Source organism: Bidens hawaiensis, unplaced genomic scaffold (genome assembly GCF_021521415.1).
Source record: "Bidens hawaiensis isolate Kalapana, Puna unplaced genomic scaffold, B.hawaiensis_p1.1 tig00017854_1, whole genome shotgun sequence".
Classification (NCBI taxonomy): domain Eukaryota; kingdom Viridiplantae; phylum Streptophyta; class Magnoliopsida; order Asterales; family Asteraceae; genus Bidens; species Bidens hawaiensis.
In genome coordinates, this window is record NW_027492691.1 from 15681 (window position 1) to 39424 (window position 23744).

At 35.4% G+C, this 23744-nt stretch overlaps 1 protein-coding gene across 1 annotated transcript; it reads right to left on the reverse strand.

The window, feature by feature from the left end:
• Positions 1–21153: 21153 nt before the first annotated feature.
• Positions 21154–22591, reverse strand: LOC143554786 (dof zinc finger protein 1-like). The gene is made up of 2 exons (XM_077044473.1): positions 21581–22591; positions 21154–21351 (listed from the first exon to the last, which is right to left on the reverse strand). Exons 1-2 carry the CDS (start codon positions 22387–22389, stop codon positions 21324–21326), a joined length of 837 nt encoding a protein of 278 aa, XP_076900588.1. The 5' UTR covers positions 22390–22591; the 3' UTR covers positions 21154–21323.
• Between the last annotated feature and the right edge of the window lie 1153 nt (positions 22592–23744).

Genomic DNA, 23744 nt, shown 5'->3' on the forward strand with positions numbered 1-23744 from the left:
GATATTAGTTTTCATAATTGTAGAAAAAATACGTAATGATAATGAATACCTCTTTATTTACTATGATAATTCTAATTTAATGAATTTCAATCAAGCTTGCAATATGTAAAGATTAACGAGAATAATTTAATTTACCAAGTTATGTATAATTCATAATTATATAATAATATAAATCTTTAAATCTTGATAAACCCATAGAAAATAAATACAGGTTAACTAATGTGACATACCTTTCAACTTCAAAAGCAATTCGTGCTGATAACGTGTTTTGTAACAAGCCTACTAGCAAGAAGATGAGAAGAGAATTAGGAAGAGAATAAGTTTATATTATAATTGGTGTGTCATACAATGAAATATCAATAGGTATTTATAAGGGGAGGAAAACTTAAGGAACAAGCTAAACTATATTTAGTAGTTGATAATAATAATAAAAACACAATAATATCTATATTCATAATATTGGAATAATTGTTTTTGTTTTAGTTTATAATTCCTTAAATTTCATTTGTGCCAAATAGCCTTTATAAACTTTTAAAATAACTTAAAATGCATTTTTGGAACTACATGGATTAAAACGGCCAAAAATGGAAATCTGGTGGAAACCCCCCCTTCGCGCGGCCCGAAGGATGAGGAGTGAAACCTTCGCACGGTGCGAAGCCCCATCAGATCAGCTATTTTTAGTTAGATTTTCGTTTAATGCTAAATCGATCCTAAATCACGAAAATTGAGCAACAAGCTATTGTATCTGCTACGGAATAATGTCTAGGTTCATTCTCTATATTTACATCAATATATCGAAGATTACAAGGCTCGATTTCGTCATTAATATCTTATTCGGTTACCTAAACGAGTCAATTTCTTGTCCTACAAGTTGTATCTCTATCTATATAAACATATCATAACTCCAAACCCTAGAGTTTACTGAACTCAAGCATTCCCAGCCGTCACCTTCCCATTCCTGACGCGTTCTCGATCGTTTATGCTCGTTTAATCGAAGATTGAAAGCTGCAGTTTGACTTTGACGTTTGTTTAAACTTTGACCTCGATTTCTCGTTCACTCAAACATATTCCGGGTAAGTTGTTACCTGATCAAACATTCATTAATACTCACTTGTCGATAACCCTCAATAAATTTCTGAGGTTGAGGGGTATTGACGGGTCAATTAGAGTCAAACCCGTTTAAGGGCAAGATAGACAATAACTTTGACTATCCATTTTCTCATACTTCTGGTCAGAACCAACATTCGGTCCATAAAACTTTTATTCTTGTAATTAAATTTTAAGGCTACTGACCAAAACCTGACTTCCGGCTCGCTGTTCGAATTATGGTCAGTACCGACTCGTTTATATATTAAATTTAACATAACCGGAATTCTACTCATCCGTTTGGATTGATTCCAGCGTCAACGAGTTCGTTTTTACTTATATTTTCATATCTCAAAGTTTCAGGTTCAGTTAGTTTGTTTCGTTCGACGCGTTAGTGGACGAATCGCTTAATCATTAACTCGTTTATTCATATTTGTATTCATTTGCTTTTAATCTAAGGTGAGTTTTATCATTCTCCTATTTTACTAAGTTTTCTAAACGTTTTGGGGAAATATGCGTATTATTCGTATTTCATATTATATATGTATCTCAAAGATAGCAAACGTGTAATTGTGTGTGATTAATCGAATATTCTTGTTACATGCTTACTTGTGCTAAGATTCATTCATTCGTATTTCGGAGGGGCCCAACATATTCCCTTGTATAGGGTGCTCATATAGGGTCCAACAGATTTAAGGAATTGAATCCCAGGGTTTTTTTATGAAGAAGATGAACATGTGCTTTATTATATATATATATATATATATATATATATATATATGGAAAAGTTAACGTACAAATTAAATTAACGTGCTAATTGTGAGAATCAAGTAGAGTAATTATATAATTACATCATAGAGTAATTGTATAAATTACTCTATGATGTAATTACATAATTACTCTACTAGCTTGTATATATAATTACTCTATTTGATTCTTACAATTAGCATGTTTATTTCATTTGTATTTGATCCAAACTCTCTCTCTCTCTCTCTCTCTATATATATATATATACATATGATAAGGATCCTAAGAGAACTTTTGACAAATTGAGAATTTTGAGAACTATCTTGGACCACTAAAAAAAACTTTTAAAAAAATATTTAAAAAATTATAAAACAAAAAAACAAAAATTTTAAAAAAGCAAAAAAAACAAAAATTGTTATATTTCATTTCGGTTTTGTTAAAGAAAAAAACAAAAATAATTAATTCGTATTATACCTATACACATGTGTATAATTTCATTTAATCTCTAATTACGTAATGTACACATATGTACATTATCATTTACCTTAAATTATACATCTGTGTATAAAAAAACATATGTGTACATATATGTACGTATTATACATATGTATAAGAACTTTGGTTTTTTTAGAAACTAGGATGATAAATAAGAACTTTGGTTTTTTTACTTTTTTTTTATTTTTGTGTTTTATTTTGTTTTATGATTTTTTATATTTTTGAGTTTTTTGTAGTCCAAAATGGTTCTCTTAATACTCAATTCTTAAAAAGTTCTCACATGATCCTAATCCTATATATATATCTATACTATATATAATGCATCACTTATGGGCAAATTAAGACACTAGGTTTTTAAGTAATTTACAATATTTAAAGCTTTATGTACACCCTATAAAGCATGTAGCATAGGGGCAAAGTTGTCCACTACAAAATATGGTTTTACGCAAATTCAATTTATTAGAAAATAGTTACAATACAATTAGCCCTTAAATTTTACTAACCTTTTGTAAATTTAAGAAGTTATTACAACTTTTACCTCTCATCTTTACTCATATATTTGACAAGTTTATATATTTTCTTGTTTTCTTTTATATCTCTAAATATATTACGTTTAAAGAAAAAACAGAGCTTACCGATGCATTGCACTTATTTTTGTCGACGTTTCCATATAAAATTTATTCAATACCGAGGTACGGTTTATAATGTACAAGTCACTGAAGCATTAATGTACAACTCAAACAGGCAACTATGAATTAATAAAATGTTTAAACTAAACTTGCATTAAAGTACAACCCATGTTCTTTTTTAGTTTATAAATTCTGAAATTACAAATTCAGTCCTCCACATATACAACTCACATTACAAAAACAAAGCAATAAAATCAACTCAAAATAATATTATACGAATTCGTAACGCTTCACAAAAAGTTTGAAGGCCAAACTTAAACAGTGGGCATAACCGTTAGCAACAGGCTTTCGTCGAAACCAAAAAACAACCGACCAAAAGTTAATGAAAAAAATCAACCATGAAATCAAGCTAATGACCAGTTTGAACAATTTTAAATCAAACAATGAACACCCATAAACTTGTTACATGATTACCAAGTTATGTGTTTCCCGCTGCATTGCGCGGGCACCCGTCTAGTGTGTGTGTGTGTGTATATATATACACACACACACATATATATAGGAGAGATTTCAATTAAGAACCCTTTTGAGTTTTAAGAACTCAGTGTAATGATTTTTTTTTCGAATTTTTTTACACATGCGTAATATATGTAAGTTATATACACGTAAAAAAATTAAAGAATTTTTTACGCACCGAGTCGACTTTTTACACATGTGTAACGGACATAAAAGTTAGTGTAACCACTTACATATTTATTCTCTATCATATTTTGACTTTTTTGTCAGATTTAATCTCAACCACATATTTCAATCTATTTAATTAAATGTGTGGCATAGAATGAAGTTCTTAAGTTCTTAAAACTTAACATGGTTATCAAAATATCCCTCCCCTATATATATATATATATATAATAACTATAGTAATTATTACGCTATAGTTTTGAAGTAGTTAAACATAATCAATGATTAATGCATAACCATCGATTCCCAAGTTATCATTGTCCTCACATAGACCAACTTTTCATACATAACTATATAACTATGTTTACTGATAATTTCATATTTGACCAAGAATCAATATGCACGAAACTAGACCACTAATTAATAGCATGAACAAATTAACAAGAACGATACGAACTACTATTTGACTTGGATCACATATTCTATGATTTACGTATACATACAATCAACACAACATTTCATTATTAAACAAAATTGAAACTCTTAACAAACGAAAAATAGAAAGATAGAACGATAATCTCTTGGAGGCTTTGATACAATGCAGAAGATGAAGACTGTTCAAGTCAAGACGATGGTGATTTAGACATCCAGCTAGTAGTGAGCAAGATTATATCTGTATATAAGCACCTCAACAACTTTGGCCCACAATCCTTAGGCCCACGAACAATCAAACTGCTACAAGTCTATAGCCAACTCACTCACATCCAAGCCCATGAACCATCAATTAAGCCCGTATGCAAAATACATAAAAAAAACAAAATTAATCTATATTATTACATTATAAAGGAGAGATAGGCAACCTTTCACCTCCCTTTTCTCTCTCTTTCAGACGCCCGAATACCTCCACTGCTCCACCTCGCTGGCCATCTCATCCCTTTACTCCTTTATTTTTCCGGTAACCATAATTGTCGGCTTTCAATTTCAATTAATATATGCAATCATTTATATATTAAGTTACTGCTTTTGTAAGTATGCAGTTAGATAGTAGAGGCCTGTTTTCTTAGTAGGAAATATTTCTTGATCTCATACTTTTTGTATTAACAGATCAGATCATTGTTGCAAGAGGAGCTGGACTTCTCCTAATGAGATGTGGCAAAAAGGTCATTCTTTGTTCTTTGGGGCGTTTATCATTCTTCATTGTGAAAGTATATACTTTACTAACTATTTATTCTTGGTTTATCGTGTAATTGTTATTATTCTATTTATGAAAGTGCCACCACGGGTTTGATTTGTAAATTTATGCAACAGAGTAATCAATTATCAATTAGCCATAATAATTAGTCATTGTCTTGATTTTGTTCTGGTACAGTTGGTTGCAATCGGTTATGCTATAACGACCACAAGAACAATAGACATGGATTGGAGAATAAGATCATTGCACATGTACCTATGTTTCTTTTGCCTGCATTATCGTTCGGTTTGCATTATGGACTTTCAAGCTTCACTAAATATTGCAAGTTCACATACTTATAATTCCTCTTAAGTTAAGAGTCTTAGATTTATACACTTCGATCACTCTTGCATATGTTCATTTGATAGTGACTTTTAATGTGATCTCGTGTAGGTGATCGAAGGGATCAGAAAGCCTTAGAAAAGCTTCAAGAAGAAAGACAAGCAAAAATTGACGAACTTAAAGAGGGAACTAATTATTACATCACTCAGCAACTCATTCAGGTACAATTTGAAGCATAATTCTAATAAACTTACAATTAATCTTGCATAATAACCTTATTGGCATAATCTGTTCTGGAAACGTCTGTGGAAGCACCCTTTAGTATCGACCCTTTTTCTAGGCTTGTAAAGAACCGAACGAACATGAACGGGGCATGTTTGTGTTAGTTCGTTAACTTTAAGTCTTTAACCGACCAAACGGTCTCACACGAACAATTAAACGAACAAGTTTCATGTTCGTGTATGTTTGCTAAGAATCTAAGTGTGTTTGTGTTCGTTTATGTTCGTTTGTTAATAGTATAAACCAACGGTTTACAAAATGAACCGCTCACGAACGTAAATTAACAAGCATACGCCTACTTAAAAAAGTAAATATGAACATCGATATACTGGTTAAAAAAATTATTATAGACTGAATCGGTGATGTTTTAGTTTCATAGAACTAGACTAAGTTGTAATGGGCCTTAAAATTTAAATGAATATATAAATAAACGCAAACAAACAAACTTAAACGAACATAAACTAACAAACTTAGACAAGTTTAAATAACAAATTTAAACAGACATAAACAAACATAAATGAACATAAACGCTCGAACATAAGTGAGCATAAATGAACGAATTAGCTTCCCAATGGACGATTGTTCACGGAAAGTTTGGTTTTTGGGGTTTTTTAAAATTCGTTAAGTTTCAGTTTTTGATTTAGGTTCGATTCTGTTTCTGTTGTTTTCGGTTTTACCATTTGAGTTTGAAATTTTTGGGCTGAACAAAAATGAATTGTCCAAAATAATGAACTTGGGCCTAAACTTTTTTTTAATGAATTATTAATTGATAACAATGCATTTGGGACACAATATTTGGGTTACACTCTTTTCTGAATTCTTATAATTACTTTAACAAGTTAACATTCAACAAAAAAAAAAATTAAAAACCTTAATTCAGTTCAGTTTTTTCAGTTTCAGTTACATGCAAAACTGAACTGAAAATTTGATTTTTACGAAAACATAAATCCAAACCATCAGTTTTTGGGCGTGGTTATTTAGGTTCAGTCAGATTCAATGCATGTCCCTAATTTTTGTAGCATAATCCTAACAAACTTATAACAATGAGTTTTTTTGTGTTTGACCCTTTTGCCCTTCTAAGTCTATTTGATAATATGTTTATTTTCAACCCGTTAGCAGAAATACGACCCGAATCCTGCAGCAAAAGCAGCTGCTGCATCGGTTCTTGCATCAAAACTTGGTGAAGATTCAGGCCTAAAAGTGTTTCTTGAACATGAATTACAACCGAACACATATGACACAGGAAAGAGCAGTGATTTTGGCCCAGTTTCTATGAGCTTCTAGAAGCTATTGTTGCAAAAGATCCACTTTCTGCTCCATCAGAACAGCTTTCACCAGATTTCTGTTCTTTTGTCTCTTCATGGTAAGTTAAATTGTGTGTCTTTAATTTACTCCTTGACAATCCATACTTTATAATATATGCTGTTTTGCAATTTTGGCTTCATTTACCACTTACATTTTAGCACCACTGACAATCACTTGACTATTTTGGTAAGATGAGTATAGTCTGTTTAAGTTCTTTATTTTTTTTCTTGTAGAAATTTCATTTAAGATGGAGTAGAGTTTGTTAAATTCTCAGGTCGATTAACCAACGGTTCTTGATAAAATCTCTGAAGGGATGAATGAAGACCTTTCATATTTGTTTTTTTTAAGCTAGACATTATTATTCATGGATTCATGGTTTGAATTTCGTTTGTTTAGTTGAAATATTGATTTGAAGTTTTGTATTTGTTGAATATTTGCATATTGTAAATATGTAATGATAAAATTTGCAAAACATATACTCTCATGTTTTTTTTGGACATGATGACAATGACGACTTTATTCTTGAATCTTGTTTACATGATCATTTGGCGGCTCACTTCTTATGATTATAGACCACTTTATTCTATCACTTTGTTTTTCCTATAGTGAAACTAAAAGTCTAAAAGCATAGTTTATTAAATTTGATGATGATACAACTCGTATAAATTCTATATAGTTTTAGAAAAGGTTTATCTCATGTTGTGCTTACAGAAATTGCATATGATTTAGCATGAGTCATGGCATTAGGGTTGTCTGCATAGATGAGTTTGACAACATGAGACCACAGGGCGGGTTAGGTTAGAATATCACATTGTGGACCATAAACTTTGTTATAGCAAATGCGAGTATCATAACGAACCGAACCCCTCCCGAACGAATTTCAATTGCGTCTTCACCGCAACGGGCGAAGGGAGCGTATTGTGTGATTTCTCTTGTGATCGCTTCATTTCAAGTAATTCGAATGATTTTTGGATTTTTATCCAACTATTTCAATCTTCAAGAAAGTTCTTTTTTCATTTTTATTTTTGATACAATGTTAAAAAAACATTTGATTGAATCCGATTATACTATTAAAAAGGAGAGGCCACAATACACTTCTTATTTGCGTTATATATCTTCTTGATGCAAATTTGTCTTTAACGACTATAAATTCGGCTATAACAAACTGAACCCTAACGACCAAATCCCCGTCGCGCTGCCATAACATGCACTTTCTTTTTAAATTTCTTACTTGGACGCATACTTAAAATATGCTTATATACGTACATGTATTAAAAATAATATGCATCAGTTTCTCATATGTTGTTTTTTTGTACATTATGGCCTATGGGTCATGGATATCTCTCTACTTGGCTTGATCCGCTTTTCATTCTTATTAAATCTTTAAATTTAACACATTAAAAATTATCCAAACATGTATGCATTTGACGGGCTCCTTTGCAACGCGTGGGTAATATAACACTTTTAATTAGTTTTGCTATAAATAGAGATTATGGTATTGTAAACTAAATAATAACTAAGTATTTATAACTTATCCGGTTCTTGAATTGACCCAACAACAAATACATCATCGCTAACACCCTCATACGACCCCATGGTGTCCCGCCGCAACGTGCGCGCACTCCCACTAGTAATAATAATACATATGAACACATTATATTTTGAAATCAAATTGAAAGAATAAAAAGAATACTTGATAATTCATATTTCCAACAGATATTACGCTTGTTTTGGGATTTAGTGACTTCCTTCTAGTGTTGGTAAGAATGGCGGATTGAATTGTGTTATTGGGCTTGCTTTACATTTTATGAATTACTTTTGATGTTGTCATGAGATTAGTTTGATTTATATATATTTATAAATGTAGGTCTTGCAAAAAATATGTAATACATTACAATATATTTGTTTCTCCAGTGTATATATTAAATGGATCATATGTGAAGTTATTTACCTAGTCCACACAATCATTAGTCTAAAATGTGTTGGAAATATTTGACGTGTTGCAAATTAAGCTTCTTTTACGAGTTTGCATGGAGTGTTTGAGGTAGCCTTCAGGCTAAAAATTGATTTTGAGAGACAGGCTACCATTTCGTAGTGGAAGTGTTTTATTAAAAAACCAAGCTAGCGCTCGTATTTTTATACAACACTATCTTCGTTCTTATACTGAAGATCTTGTAGAGTCGTCCCTTCTTTGTCAATTCCCCAACCCTCATCAACCAGACGTCCATTGACCCTCAGACAGTCTTTGTCTATTCCCCAACCCACATCACCCAGACAGCCGTTGTCCCTCAAGGGTCTTCATCAACTCCCCAACCTTCATCACCTAAATGGCCGGTATCCCTCAGGCGGTCTTCTTCAACTCCCCCTCATTACCCCGGCGGTCTTTGTTAACTCCCAAACCTTCATCACCCAGACGGTCGTTGTCTCTCGATCAGGCAGTCTTCGTCAATTCCCCAATCCTCAACACAGAGACGGTCGTTGTCCCTTAGGCGGTATTTGTCAACTCCCCAACCTCATCAACAAGACGCCCGTTGTCACTCAGTCAGCCTTCGTCAACTCCCCTACCCTCATCACCCAGACGCCCGTTGTCCCTCAGACGGTCTTCATCAATTCCCCAACCCTCATCACCTAGACGCCCGATGTCCCTCATGCTCTCTAGAGTATCAAGATACTGGATTTTACCATTTGTGGCGGTGGTGATGATAGTGGTTTTGTAGGTGACGCCATTAGCACATGCTAGGATGGCTGCCAAGGCTAGTACTGCCACAACTGAAATTTTTATAACGTTGGATGTTTTTGTTGCTGATCACTTGATGTTGTGGAGGATGCATGAGATTGCTTGATTTATAATAATCAAATTGTTGGTTTGCAAGATTGATATGCACTTGGTAGCATGGTTACTTGTGATGTACAATGCCACAACTCTCGCCATTTGTTTATGTTCTTTTATGTGCACTTCTAGATTCAAGCTTTTAAGAAAAAAACTCATCCTTAATAAAAAACTTTGTTTGGTTGAAGAAGCAAGTTTGGAGAAAAAGCTCCATATTTAAACGCTACTACTACTAGCGTTTGAGAAAAAGCTAGAAACTTTTACATTTGATTTTACAAGTTTGGTACTTGAACTTTCATCAACTTTTGTAAATTTATATAATAGTTACATATTTTACCCTTATTCAAAACTAACAACCCCATGACTCTTTAAAAGACCATAACTTTTTCACACTATAATATATTTTTAAACAAATTACATCATAAAAAGGACACTTTATTCTCTTTAATTTGAGTATGATATTGTTATACTTCTTTAACTTTAAAGAATTAGTACACTACGTGATTAGCGGTTATGATTAGCAACAAGTCGAGTCAGACGAGCTCGGGTCATGTGTAAGACCAGATTAGGGTCTGAACGAGTCGATACAAAAAGGGTTAATTTAGTTCGGTTCCTATTGGTCTGGTTTTGGGTCTAAAGAGGCCAGATCAAAACATGTTTCAGATTAAAACGGTATCGGGTCAGAAAGGGTTTCAGATCAAAAGATGTTGGTTTAAAAAATTAACTATTTGAAATTACTGTATATTTAAGCTTTGTTTCTTTATTTCGCCACCGGTTACACGCTTAATGCCTTTGCACGAATTACACGTCTGCATTCGGGTTATGTGTTCACTATTATCAAGTGAATCACGTACCGACACTGATTATGCGGTTGATGTCAGGTTGTGCGCGCACTCCGCCGCACCGCGCAGGCACCCAATTAGTTTTATTAAAAGCTCCACACTACTAGAAAAAGGGCAATTGCGACCAAAATTTGCAACCAAAAAAGAACGGTAGCAGATTTAGCGACCGAATTTCCAAGCGGTCGGAGTTTTTGCTACCGTTTATTTCTGGTCTCAAACTCATGGAAAAAATATGATATTTTTTTAATTGCTACCATCTTAGTGGTGGAAAATATGTCATGTTTTATACCATCTTAACGGTCACAACTCCACATATTAGGGTTAGGATCTAATTTCTTCCCCAAAATTAACTGAAGACATCTGCTAAATTGCTCCCGTTCTGGTTCCACCAAAATCACATCCATTCTGGTTACTAACCCTAAATCGATTCCTGTAGGGCAGGACAATCGGATTTGGAAAACAGCATCCATAAATCCATAATAAAGCCATTAGCACGCCTCTCTTCTCATCCCGTCGATGATATCGCCGCCGTTCCACATATGTCCGTTCAACTTCATACTAATCGTTGTTTACTCCAAGCATTCTCCTATTTCAGCTAGAGGCCTCGCCGGTCCGGTAAATCGACTGATTGGAATTTTTACTCATACATCTTGTAACTGCTTATTTCATGAAATTAGGTCTAGTTTGTTTTAATTTCATGAAATTTGATCCTGTGTAGCTTATATTTGTTACAGTTTCATGTAATTAGGTCTGGTTTTGCTTAATTTTGTTTCAGTTCATGAAATCAGGCCTGGTTTTTCTTAATTTTGTTTCAATTTCGTGAAATTAGGTCTAGTTTTGCTTACTTTTGTTTTAATTTCATGAAATAAGGCCTTGCGATTGCTTAAATTTGTTTCAACATCGGATGTTCCTCCTACTGTGGATTCCTTTCTTATTATCTATCAGAAATCGGTATGTAATTCCTTTCTTATTATCCATCTGTTTTGATCTAGCTGTGATTATAAGTTCCTGCTCTAGTTTATTATAATTAATGCATCCCTCTGATTATAATTTTTTTGCTCTCTTGCATTTATTGATAACTCTCTTTCATAGCATTTCATTTTTATAGAATTTAGTGGTTTCTTTTGATCCTTTATTTATTTGTATTCTTTTCTATCTTCCAATCTCGCAACCTATGCATGTAAGCGAACCGAACAAGCACGAACGAAGCATGTTTTAACAAGAATATAGATTTGCTTTAGATCTACTTAAGTTAGATTAGATTTGCAGTTATTTCTTTTTGCTCCATTTTATATGATTTTAAGATTCTTTTGACAGACTAGACGAGATGAAATGCATTGGTTGAAAGTCTTATGATAGAGGTAAGGTTTACGGTCTACTGTTTATTTATTTTTTTAGTTGTTTACGATCCGTTGTTATCAGTACGTTTATTTTTTTTAATTGTTTACGGTCTGCTGTTATCAGTATGTTGATCATTTTAATATTTCTAGAATTTTAAATAAGGATTGTAGCTTTCGGTTAACCGAACAAGTATTAATCGTTTAATTTCGTTTAAGTCTGTTTCGGTTATTCAGTGCACATTGGGTCGGTTCAATAATTTGGTCATGCTCGGTTTGTTTCAGGTCAAAACGACCCTTTTCAAAAAGGTATCGATATGAGTAATATCTCAAAATTCCATGCTTTGTGTCGGCTCGTAATTGTATCATCTAAAAAATGGTTAACGGGTCAATTCGTAACCACATTTAAAAAAAATGGGTTAACGGGTCAATTCATGAACCCGTCGGGTTGACACAAACACGACTCGCTTTGCTTAACGGGTTCCTAGGTTCGACCCAAAACTGACCTGATCTCGTTTTTATAAAACCCGAACCCGTGAATCCATCAGGGTAACACAAACATGACCCGCTTACCTAAACTCTGTCGACCCAAAACTAATCTGAACTATGAGTTTTGAGTTTGACTTGATGAATCATGAACTTTGACTTTTGTAGATTATGTTGTGCCTGAAAGGGGACAGTAAGTACATAAAACTCAGGGAAAGCCTTCGAAAGGTGTCTTGTTAGCGGGGTCACCAGGAACCGGGAAAACATGGTTGGCTCATGCTGCTAGAGTTAGAGTTCTTTTTCGTGAGGTGAGAAAGAACTCACCATCAATTATCTTCATTGATCATATTGATGCTGTTGTTGGTCAACGTGGCAGAACATTAAACCAGGTAACAATGTAACATCAAGTTCACAAGTTCTATACTGACTTTTGTGTCGACTGTTTGGTGTTTTTTTTAGTTTTTTTTTAGAAATGGATGGGCTTGAGAAAGAGGAAAGTGTGGTGGTTATAGCAGCCATAAACCGACCAAAACACTGGATTCGGCTTTAATGAGACCAGGTCGGTTTTCAAGAATAGTGTGTGTGGATAAGCCAAACAATACGGGTAGAAAAGACATTAGTTTAAGAACACCAAAATATACTAGTTTCATAATTTAATAAAACAAATACAAAAATAAATAATCAAATACTTGCAATATATAATATTTAAGAACACTAAAATATACTAACAATTTTATGGCCCTGCCCGGTAGTATACGGTTTGAAAATTTGAAACGGACTGACCGAAAGTGAATACAAAAAACCGACCATTAAACCATAGCCAACGACCGATTGGGTGGTTTCACGATTTTAAACCGAACCATCATGGACTAATTTTGGTGGTAAACTTGATCACTAGCACAATATGATTTGAGATATAATATTCTAACAGCAGGAGATACAGAATTTGGGTAAATATTTGGTCATTTGGCTGATAAGGTATATACAATAGGTGATATAGAATTTGGGTCAATATTTGGTCATTTGGCTGCTAAGGTCTATTGGTCAAGAGTGCATTAGCTTACTATATAAATTCAAGCTGCAAAATTAGTGCATATCGATGCGAGATTTTTTACTTGAAACTTCAAGTTTGACTAACTGTTAGTTAAATAGTCAAAACTTGACTCTACCTCATATGATTTGTTTTATACCATGGGTAGTTTTGGAAAAATCAAACAGATTTTGAATTACGCAGCAGAACAAAATTGTTCAAGTGAACGGGCCAAAGCGAGTTGATTGACTTTCAGATCGCTATCGTTCTAGCCTCAAAAGTGTCATCATGGCTATTTTCAGATATCGTGACAAAGTGATTTCCGGTAATCCTTGTGACAAGTTCAGATTGATGAGTACGTAATGGGTAACCAATCGAAGGTTGGAAGGAGATGAGTATATATCAGTCGTGGATGAATTGATGGAAGCTCTTCATACACGTTGGCCTAAAGCCGTTATCCAGGTTCGTATCTTTTCCGAGTTTTATTTTTATATATTTGTTGTATACAAACGCATTTTAAAAATAACCATGTTGAATCAGTTTGAAGATTTTCAATTTAAATGGGCTTTTGAAACTCTTCAAAGATACAGAAAGAAGTACTGCATATTCAATGATGACATCCAGGTTAGAATCTATCTATTTTAATTCCTGAATTAATATTTGAAGATAAAAATTTATGCTGCTATTATGGTTTTTAGGGAACTGCCGGTGTTGCATTAGCTATACTGCTTGGAGTTGTTAGAGCACAAGGTCGTCCGTTATTAGATTTTGTTGACCAACATATTATTGTTGTTGGAGCTGGAAGGTAGTAAAAGAATATACTATAAATAATAATATTATACTATCAATACCAGATTAGAGTAATTGTGATACATAGAACATCGAATTTTTTTGTATTGTATTCAGTGCAGGGCTTGGCGTTCTTAAAATGGCCTATCAGGTTGTTTCAAGAATGACAGGAGGAAACCCAGCAAATCCTCAGTTTTACTTAATTGATAAAAGTGTATGGTTTTACATATTTGTCATTATTTCCATTTGTTTCACCTCTTTTAAGTTACAAATTTTGGTTGCAGGGTTTGATTACAACAGAAAGAAGCAGTGTTGACCCGTCAGCTGCACCATTTGCAAAAGCCGTTGGTGAAGTTGAAAGTATAGGACTTCGTGAAGGATCTGATCTTGAAGCGGTACATATTTTATATTTATATATAAAAAGCATATTTATGTGTTTGGAGTTTAATTTACATATTTTATATTATATATATATATATATATATATATATATATATATATATATATATATATTTATATGATGGTGGTATGTAATAACGTGTCTTATGTGTTTGGCAGGTATTGCTTTCCATCTTAACAGACCCATACCCGAATGACTAGTTGGTGTCAAAACTTGCTCATATATAACTAGATTTAGAAGAATGGTAGGAATAACAATTTTTTTTTGTTTGCTTATAGATGTTGAATAACATTTTGTTTATATTGAACGTATATGATAGAAATTTTTAGTTTTATCTTTGTATATTTGTTATGTTTTTTATCAAAAAATTTTGACTGCCTTGCTACCAGTAAATGGTTGCTATAAAACAGGTCGCAAATACTTAGCCAGCGGTTGCAACAATGGTAGTAAAATTTCCGACTGCAGCAGTGGTTACAAAGTTTGCGATGGAAAAAGTGGTCGCAAAATTTGCGACTGCAGCTGTGGTCGCAAGATTTGCGACTGCGGTAAAAGTAGCAATATTTGTGACAGTCGGAAAATGGTCGCAATAGTGACCTGCGTTTTTCTGACCACATTATTGGTCGCAAAACGGTCGCAACAAGACAATTGCGACTGTTTTGCGACCGAAACGGACGGTCGCAAATGCTTAATTTTTTAGTAGTGCCAGCTACTCTGCCAAACACCTACATATATTTAAAAAGCTACAACTAACAGCTACCAACTTCCAGCTAATAGCCACCAGCTTCAAGTTAACAGCCACTAGCTAGTTTTGCTAAACATACCCATAGTAAGATACTATTATTTGAAATTAATTTGTACAGTATTTATTTTATGTTAAGCGTGAGTTAATAGTTTAATTATACGTGAATTTATAAGGTATAACACATCTCAAGAAAACTTGAAAATTTTGTTTGGATCCAAAACAAGAAAACTAGACCTTCATGTGGGCTGTTAGGTGGTTTCGTGAGACGTAGCCCAAAGAAATAGGTGTGTCGACCCATATGATAATTGACAAATGATCATGTGGATTGTGGAGTTTGCTAGATAGAAAGCCACGGCCCATGACTAAGATGATAAGGTAGATCATGGATGGTCAGAAGACTAGTGGCTAGCGCCTGGCGGATCATACAAACCTCACGGTTGTATATAGGGGCATTCTAAAGCGGATATATGAAATTTCATATACAGATTATGATAACGAAACGCCTAAGTCCTAATAGATTTAGATGTAATTGGTGACCTGATTGCTAGTAAATTATAAGCCATATTAGTCTTTTAAATGAGTCATGACTTCTATATTTGAAAATATGAGACCTCCAGTTTGATTTAGAAGTTGTAACATTTATGAAAACATGAAATTTCAAGCTAGATACATGATGCTTTGTTGAAAAATACTTTGGATCAACATATTGAGTTAAAAACATATGTAACATTTATGAAATAAGACTCCAAGTTTGCCAGATCATCTAGAAATCTCTTCTGCAAACAACCTAAATACACCCAAGTGGACCTTTTGTTATGCGTATTGAGTATGCGCGTGGTGCGTGAGTAGTCGAGTACACTCGCTCCTTAAGCCATTTTCTTGCTATCTTTTTAATTAGCGTCTTGCAAGCATTACTCATTCTTGCTTGGCTTTCGTTTTGATTTAACTAACCGGGGGTATGTAATATTGTACGTAGATGGATGATCTACTTGGAGTGTTTGGATTTTAAAAACAAATACATGAGTCTGGATGGAACACTAACCAGAATATACTCAATCATCCTATAAAATTATTATAATACAAGTAAGAGTCAAACATCATACTTTGAATAGTTTAAAACGACCTAAAATATTTATTTTAACATAAAATTGACTAATGTATTTCTTTTTGTTAAAATGGATTACTAATACTTGGAAATTACATATTTATTAGAACATTTATTCACATAAAAATTTGAATATAAAAGATGTTTTTTTTGTACTATATATAAAATTATAAATATATGGGTTGAATCTGTTGTAAATGAAATTAATGTACTAAAGTTACAAATAATTATAGTAATTTATTATTACCTATTCTACAATTGAAACAAGGTAACTACAGTAAAAAGTAAAGTGGAGTAAAAATAATTAATTTAACTTAACAATTATTAAGTAATAATAATTACTTTATTAATAATAGATCTATTTGTATTTGATCTAACACAATAAATATATTACATTTTGTTTTAAAATCTAAATAACGGGTTAAATTCAGCAAGGTTCAACCCTAAAACTCTTGTTTTTGTTAATGAAAATGTAATAAAATCTAGTTACACACTAGACTAGAAATACATAGCTCCATATTAATAATGTAATCACATAATGTAAGGCCAATTTAAGTGACTTGCGATATCAAATGACGAAACCCGTTATATATTTATGGTCAAGATAATATTTAATGTCGGCGAGCAAAACCGGACACGAAACGAGAGCTTCGGCACGCGCGTTTAGCTTCAACGGAGGAGAGCTTCTAGAATATTTATGTTTTGCTATAAATAGGACATTGTTGTTTTGTTTATGTGTGTTTTGATGGTGTAAACAACCACCCAAGGGATGAGAGCATCGGCACGCGCGTTTAGCTTCAACGGAGGAGAGCTTCTAGAATATTTATGTTTTGGCTATAAATAGGACATTGTTGTTTTGTTTATGTGTGTTTTGATGGTGTAAACAACCACCCAAGGGGCGGTCACCTTGGATGGGATCGGTCCGTTTTAATATGTTAATCTTTTGTACCGGTTACAAGATCGTTTACCCTTTATATTATCTTTACATTATATGTTCGATCGTTTGTTTCACCTCATCCGTCTCGAGCACTTATCAAGAAAAAAGCCATTCGTTGTCGGATCCGATTTCGGGACCTACAAGTGGTATCAGAGCGGGTCGAATCTTATGATTCAACTTTGTTTTTTATATTCGGGTTCTATTTCCGCTATTATCCAAACTGAGACGTTATTGAAGTTTGAAAATAAAGTTGGAAATAAAGTGGGAAATAAGCGTGTTTGAAGCTTCTTCTTGTAGATCGAGATGTTCGGGATCTACAAGTGCCAGATCTGGGCGTTTCGGGAACCGTTCCGACGTATGCCGAAATTCCGACGAGCCGGGTTCTTCTCCGACGACGATTCTAGAGATTGAAGATGTATATCAAACTCTGACATGAGTGTCAGTTATCTCTGTTTGTTCAAAGGAGGTGGGTATTTCGGTGAGGAATGAAACCAAAAAATAAAAAATAAAAAAAACTGAGCTACAGCAGCGGCGGCTACTGATGGGAGTCGTCACAGGTGGTTATGTGGTGACGTTAGTTGGATTTCCGGTGGGTTCCGAGCTCTGGCGGGTTTTCCGGTGGCTGTGTGTGGCAGGGTTACCAGAAACGGTTTTCCGGCATAGGTTAACGGAGACGGTGAGCTATTGACTTGACTTCCGGTGGCGGCGGTGAACTCCGGCAGTCGCGTAGGCGTGACGGCTGACCTCCGGAACTCCGGCGGATTTTCCGGCCGGGCCGAACATGGTGGCGGCTGGCAACATGCGGCTGCATGCATGCTAATGCTATAAAGGTTTTGTTTTATTTGTTTGTACTCTAACATGGATCATCAAATGAAATGGGCTTGGGCTGAATTGGACTGGGCCTGCTGGAATATACTATGGGCTGCTAAAACTAATAGTTAATGGATCAGCAAGTAGTTTATTCTTGGGTTAATTTGTGTGGGCCAAATGTATAATTCTCTTGGACATTTGGATCTAACATTTACAAGAAATAATGAACCGAGCCACGCGTTTGCAAGATGTTTTTTTGGCCGAGAAGTAATAATATTCGGGTTGACCAAACTGAAGAAAGACAAATTTGCTCGGGTTTTCGTCTTGTTTAACCGTGTTCAAAGCTTGTTATTTCTAAGGCGTTCGAGAAGTTGGATCCGAAAGGTGAACTTCAAACGAAATAATAAGTTGGATCCGAAATAATAATTCGATATTGATTTGTGGAAATTCGAGCTCATCTCATGCCTATATACAAGCGAGAACTACTTCAACATTAAATATAGGTGGGTCATACCTTGAGGGGGTGAATTGAAATGAAGAGTCTTCGGTTTATCGGGTGATTTGTGAAGATGCGAGACATGGTTCAACAAAGTTTTTGATATCATAAGTCAAGGGGGTGATTGTAAGGCCAATTTAAGTGACTTGTGATATCAAATGACGAAACCCGTTATGTATTTATGGTCAAGATAATTATTAATGTCGGCGAGCAAAACCGGACATGAAACGAGAGCTTTGGCACTCGCGTTTAGCTTCAACGGAGGAGAGCTTCTAGAATATTTATGTTTTAGCTACAAATAGGACATTGTTGTTTTGTTTATGTGTGTGTTTTGATGGTGTAAACAACCACCCAAGGGGAGCTCACATTGGGTGAGATCGCTCCGTTTTAATATGTTAATCTTTTGTACCGGTTACGAGATCGTTTACCCTTTATATTATCTTTACATTATATGTTCGATCGTTTGTTTCACCGCACCCGTCTGGAGCACTTATCAAGAAAAAAGTCGTTCGTTATCGGATCCGGTTTCGGGACCTACACATAAATTATAACCAATCAACAAAATAACTCTCCTCTTTTAGGAGTTGTTTGTTATAGCCTCTTAATAATTCTATTAAGACTTAAGAGGCTATTTTTGAATTAGTTAGAGGTTGAGTGCGTTTGGTTACACCCCTTAATAGCTTATAAAGCCTTTTAATGATTAAGTTTAAGTGATATATTAAATGATTCAAATTCAAATACTATCTTTTAAATAGTCAGACATCTTATTGATTCGACACCATATTATCAAACAGCCCCTCGGTCTTTTAAAACATATACAAGTTAATAAAGTAGGTGACTGTTTAACTATATTATAATGTGATAGTAGTACTGGTAACGTGCAAAGTAAGATGGATGATGTATGAATAAAGCAGTTGAAACTTTCAGTTGTAGCAGGTATAGCACAGTTTCGACTTTAGTTCTTCATTTAGGCTGAGGGGTGTGGGGCGCTAACCTGGGCGCGTGAGCCCCTCCGCTCGCGCCCCCAGGCGCTAACCCCACACCACCGGGGCGCGAACCGGGGCGCGAGCGCGAGCCCCCAGGCAGGCGTGAGTGTGGTCGCGGGAGAAGAGAGAGAAAGAGCCGTTGTGGAGGCAGGAAAGAGCCGTTGAGCTCCAATATTTTAAAAAAAAAACCTTAAAAACCTCTATATAATACCCCAAATTACTCCCATTTCAACCATATCAAAACACAATTTCACCTTACAAACTCCTATATAATATCCCAAACTCCTATATAATACCCAAAAATGTTTGGAAATTGGTACCCAAACCTAGATTCAGATTATATTGACGACGATTTATGGTCGTCACCAGACCAACCGATGTTTTATTCGGGGCCGCAAGAAACATCCGGCTTTCAACCATCCAACATACAACCGTCTCCTAACTTTGTTGTTCCAGAGACACAAGAATCACACGGTGATGCTACGGGAGCAAGAAGACGCGTCCACCGGAAAAAAACAACTTGCAACGGACGGGCCGGGACCGGCTTCGACTCCGAGGACGAAACGGAAAACCACTCCGTGGTCATCGGATGAGAAGGAAGCCTTGTGTCGGGCTTGGATAGTCATTTCTGAGGATCGGCGTTGCGGTAATTGTTTTAACGTTTTTAAAAATGATTTTTAATAAAAAAGTTAAATAAAAAAGTTAACTGGAAATCTAATTTAATTATTCATTTTGCAGCCGACTACCAAAAAAGCAAGGTTTTTTGGACAAAGGTTAGGGAGACGTTCTATACGCTCGTTGGGAGTACAGAGCGAAACGCCGATATGTTTTTTTTAGTACTTTTATTTTTAGATATTAATGTATTTTTTTTTTTAATGTGTGTTTTTTTAATAATTTATGAGTTTTTTTAATAATACGTTTTTTGAATATATTTATAAAAAAAAAAAAAAAAAAAATCCGCTGGAGCCCCTGCTGGAGCTTCTCCACACCAGGGCCAGGGGCTCCAACGGGGGCTCCAACACCCCCCTTATCCAGTTTCTCTCTCTGCCACACGTCACAATATTATTGGCTGGAGCCCCCACTCGCGCCCCCATTAGAGCCCCCCACACCCCTCAGCCTTACATGTGATTTCTCAAGGGAATCATCATGTATATCTTACTGTTTGTCTCTACCCCACATACACACCAAAGTATGTGTACAACAGTGTCATTTCCATTCATCTTGATTTCATCAAATGCACACTTTCTCATAATGCCAGCTTTCATGCTCACAAACTCCCATCTATCTGGTGTAATTTGACCTAAAACACAATTGTATGCAACACTGCACACTTATTCAATAGGACAGATTTAGAAGAAAAATTTAGTGGTATCCCAATAGTGAATCTAACGGTAACATAATATTGAGGGCATCCGAATACATAAAACGGAGAAGAAAAAAATTTTGCCCTAATTTTACACTCGTCGTGAAAGTTGAGAGGTATCTCGAGCACCCCTGGCCGGATACCCCCTAGATCCGCCCTAACTGATTCATATATGCAATATCTCCTCTCCCTCTCATCTCCAATGTATATGAAGTGAGAGAGAGAAAGAGATTAAGGTTTGAAATTAAGGAGAAATGCATACAAATATATATATCAAGAGATTCGACAACATGCATACAATATTTAGTTGTACATAATGAATTAAATTTGTACCCTATAGCCCAATTAAACCAATAACAATATGACATTAGGGTTCCCATCTTCTGCCCAAGAAAAACCTGGTGTTTAGCTTTCTTGATGCAGTGGATCTGTTCTTCATAATCTTGGATCTCCTAATAAGATCCTATATTAATAACCCAAGTTAATCACTTATAATAAGCATTAAATCCGAATGTAATTACATAGGAGATCATATAAACACAAGTTAGTTTTTTCAAGAAATCCAAACAAGCCACCATTTTGATACTAGAAAAATCAAGATTTTGAAATGAAAAAAAAAGGTCCAAACTTTCCCACACATTTAGTTTAAAACTATTATATATTAATATAAGAATATATATTAATCTCTTTACCATGAGCCACCACCCATCACTCCATTCCAGAACCCATTGGTATCACAATTCTGATCTTTACTTTGCCCACCATGAGGATCATCATCATGAGTTGTTGATGTGCTTGTTTTCACTTCTTCAAATGGGAACAAGAGCCTGCCACCATGAATATTATTCCCATAATCACCACCAGCACCGCCGCCACCAGTTCCGATTCCATCTAAAGAAAAACTTAGTGATGGAATCTTGAATTCCGGCATGGGAATCATCAACTGTCCCGGTGGTGTATAAACCGAATTCGGGTCCGGAATAGAGACCGGCATAAGATTTGTAATCCGGGTTGCATCAAAGTTGGGAACTTGAGGAAATTCAGAAACATTCTTGAAATTATTAGTGGATGGAAACCCTAAATTTAGATCTTGACCATATTGATCATGATGGATCCTAGGGTTTTGAGACAGTAGTGTTGTAGATGTGGAGGATACAACTAGATCAGAAAGCTTTGAAGAGTAAGATGAAGTACTAGAAGATGAAGATCTCTTGTTCTTTCTTGATCCACCACCAACAGGAATGTTTCTTAGTGTCCCACCTTCAGTCCAATATCTTCTACAAGTCTTGCAAAAGTATCTTGGTTGTGAAAGACTGTAATTGTTGTAATAACAGAATTTCGTGTTCGTCGAATCGCATCTCGGACAGTTTACAGCTGCTGCCTTTTGTGGCCTTATAACCCTTCTTTCAAAAGATGAAGAACTTGAGAGATTGTTGTTGTTGTTATTATTATTATTTGAACTTGTGGTGTTGGGTAGTAGTATTTCTTCCATGGGATTCATCACTATGTCCTATTTAAACACAAAAAAGAAGGTAAAGGTAAAAAAGCAACAAATAATTTGGATAAAGAAAAGATAAAGATGCATAAAAGCTTCAAGATTTGCAGACAAATGAACAAAACAAAGGCAATCACTTTATGCTTTACAGAATCCATAAAAATCCAATCTTGATGAAAAAGAAACACATCAAAATTAACAAAGTGAAGATATACATTTTTTTATAAATTAGGTAAAGTAAAGTGTAATATACATGCTGATAAGATGGACAAGTGAGAGAAAAAGAAGAAAAGACACTTGATGATCAGTGGAGACTTACATGTACACTAATTAATTGTATAGGATCATAATCATAATCCTTTTAGAAACTATACTGAAGAAACACTAAGTGACCCCGAGTAGATTATGGATAATCTGGGAGTTAAGTAATGTTTCCCACGAGGGTTAGGTCCGGCAAAGAAGGATGTTCTTCAGATGACCTGCAAAACAGACACCGTGAGCTCGTCACTGAGAAGGGGGGGGGGGTTCCTCCTTGTGACCACCCTCCGGCGTGAGAATCAGACTAGATTGCTCTGAATATAAGTGTATATTAAGAGAAATAGCTAGTGAAGGTAAAATACCAGATGATCCTACCGTTCCAAGGTGTTGGAGTATTTATAGCCGAAGGTAGGTTTCCAAGCAGGTACAGCCGGCTGTATAATATTCCTGTTCTACCAACTACGGGCTACGCACGTGACATGCTGGTTGGTGGGTAGGCAGCGGCTGATAGTGACCAGGCCGGCTGTGTACTATTCCTTTTCCACCAACTGCAGGCTATGTGCGTGCCACGACAAGGGTTGGTGAGTAGGCAGCGGCTAATAGTGACAAACAGTACTAGAGCATGCTCCTCGTACTGTTTGTCGGTGAGCTGTCACCCTGTGATTGGTTCATGGGCTGCTTTGGTCAGATCTTGTCTATTTTGTCCATACCTTGGCAGGTATAGTACAAAAGATCTTCCAGAAGCATACGGACTGGCTCATTTGGGCGGGAGTATTCCCGCCTTGCTCATTCCTTCAGGTGACACTGAATTATTGAGTGCCTTGTGCGTGTAGCCTTGCTATTAGTGCGGGTAGCCTTCCCTGATGGCTTGTATCCGCAGCTGCGGGGACAGGCGGGGTACTTCACCATTGGGAGGCTTTCCCTGCGTGAACAGCTGGCGTACTGCGCGTAAGGTCTTCATCTCTGAGCATGGTGGGTCCTGCGGAACCAGTTGGTCCTTGCGCAAACGTCCCTCTTCAAGGTGAGTCTTGCGGGTCCAACTGGGCTCTGCTGGGACCTACCTCTTCAAGTCCCCCCAGTCCAATGTTCTTCTCATGAATTGT

What these genes read in the sequence shown, in the direction of transcription:
- LOC143554786 (XM_077044473.1), bottom strand. Translation starts at nt 22,389, where the DNA reads ATGAATCCCATGGAAGAAATACTACTACCCAACACCACAAGTTCAAAT. An exon ending in GTGATGGGTGGTGGCTCATG is followed by an intron (nt 21,352 to 21,580) that starts GTAAAGAGATTA and finishes TTATTAATATAG; the next exon opens with GATCTTATTAGGAGATCCAA.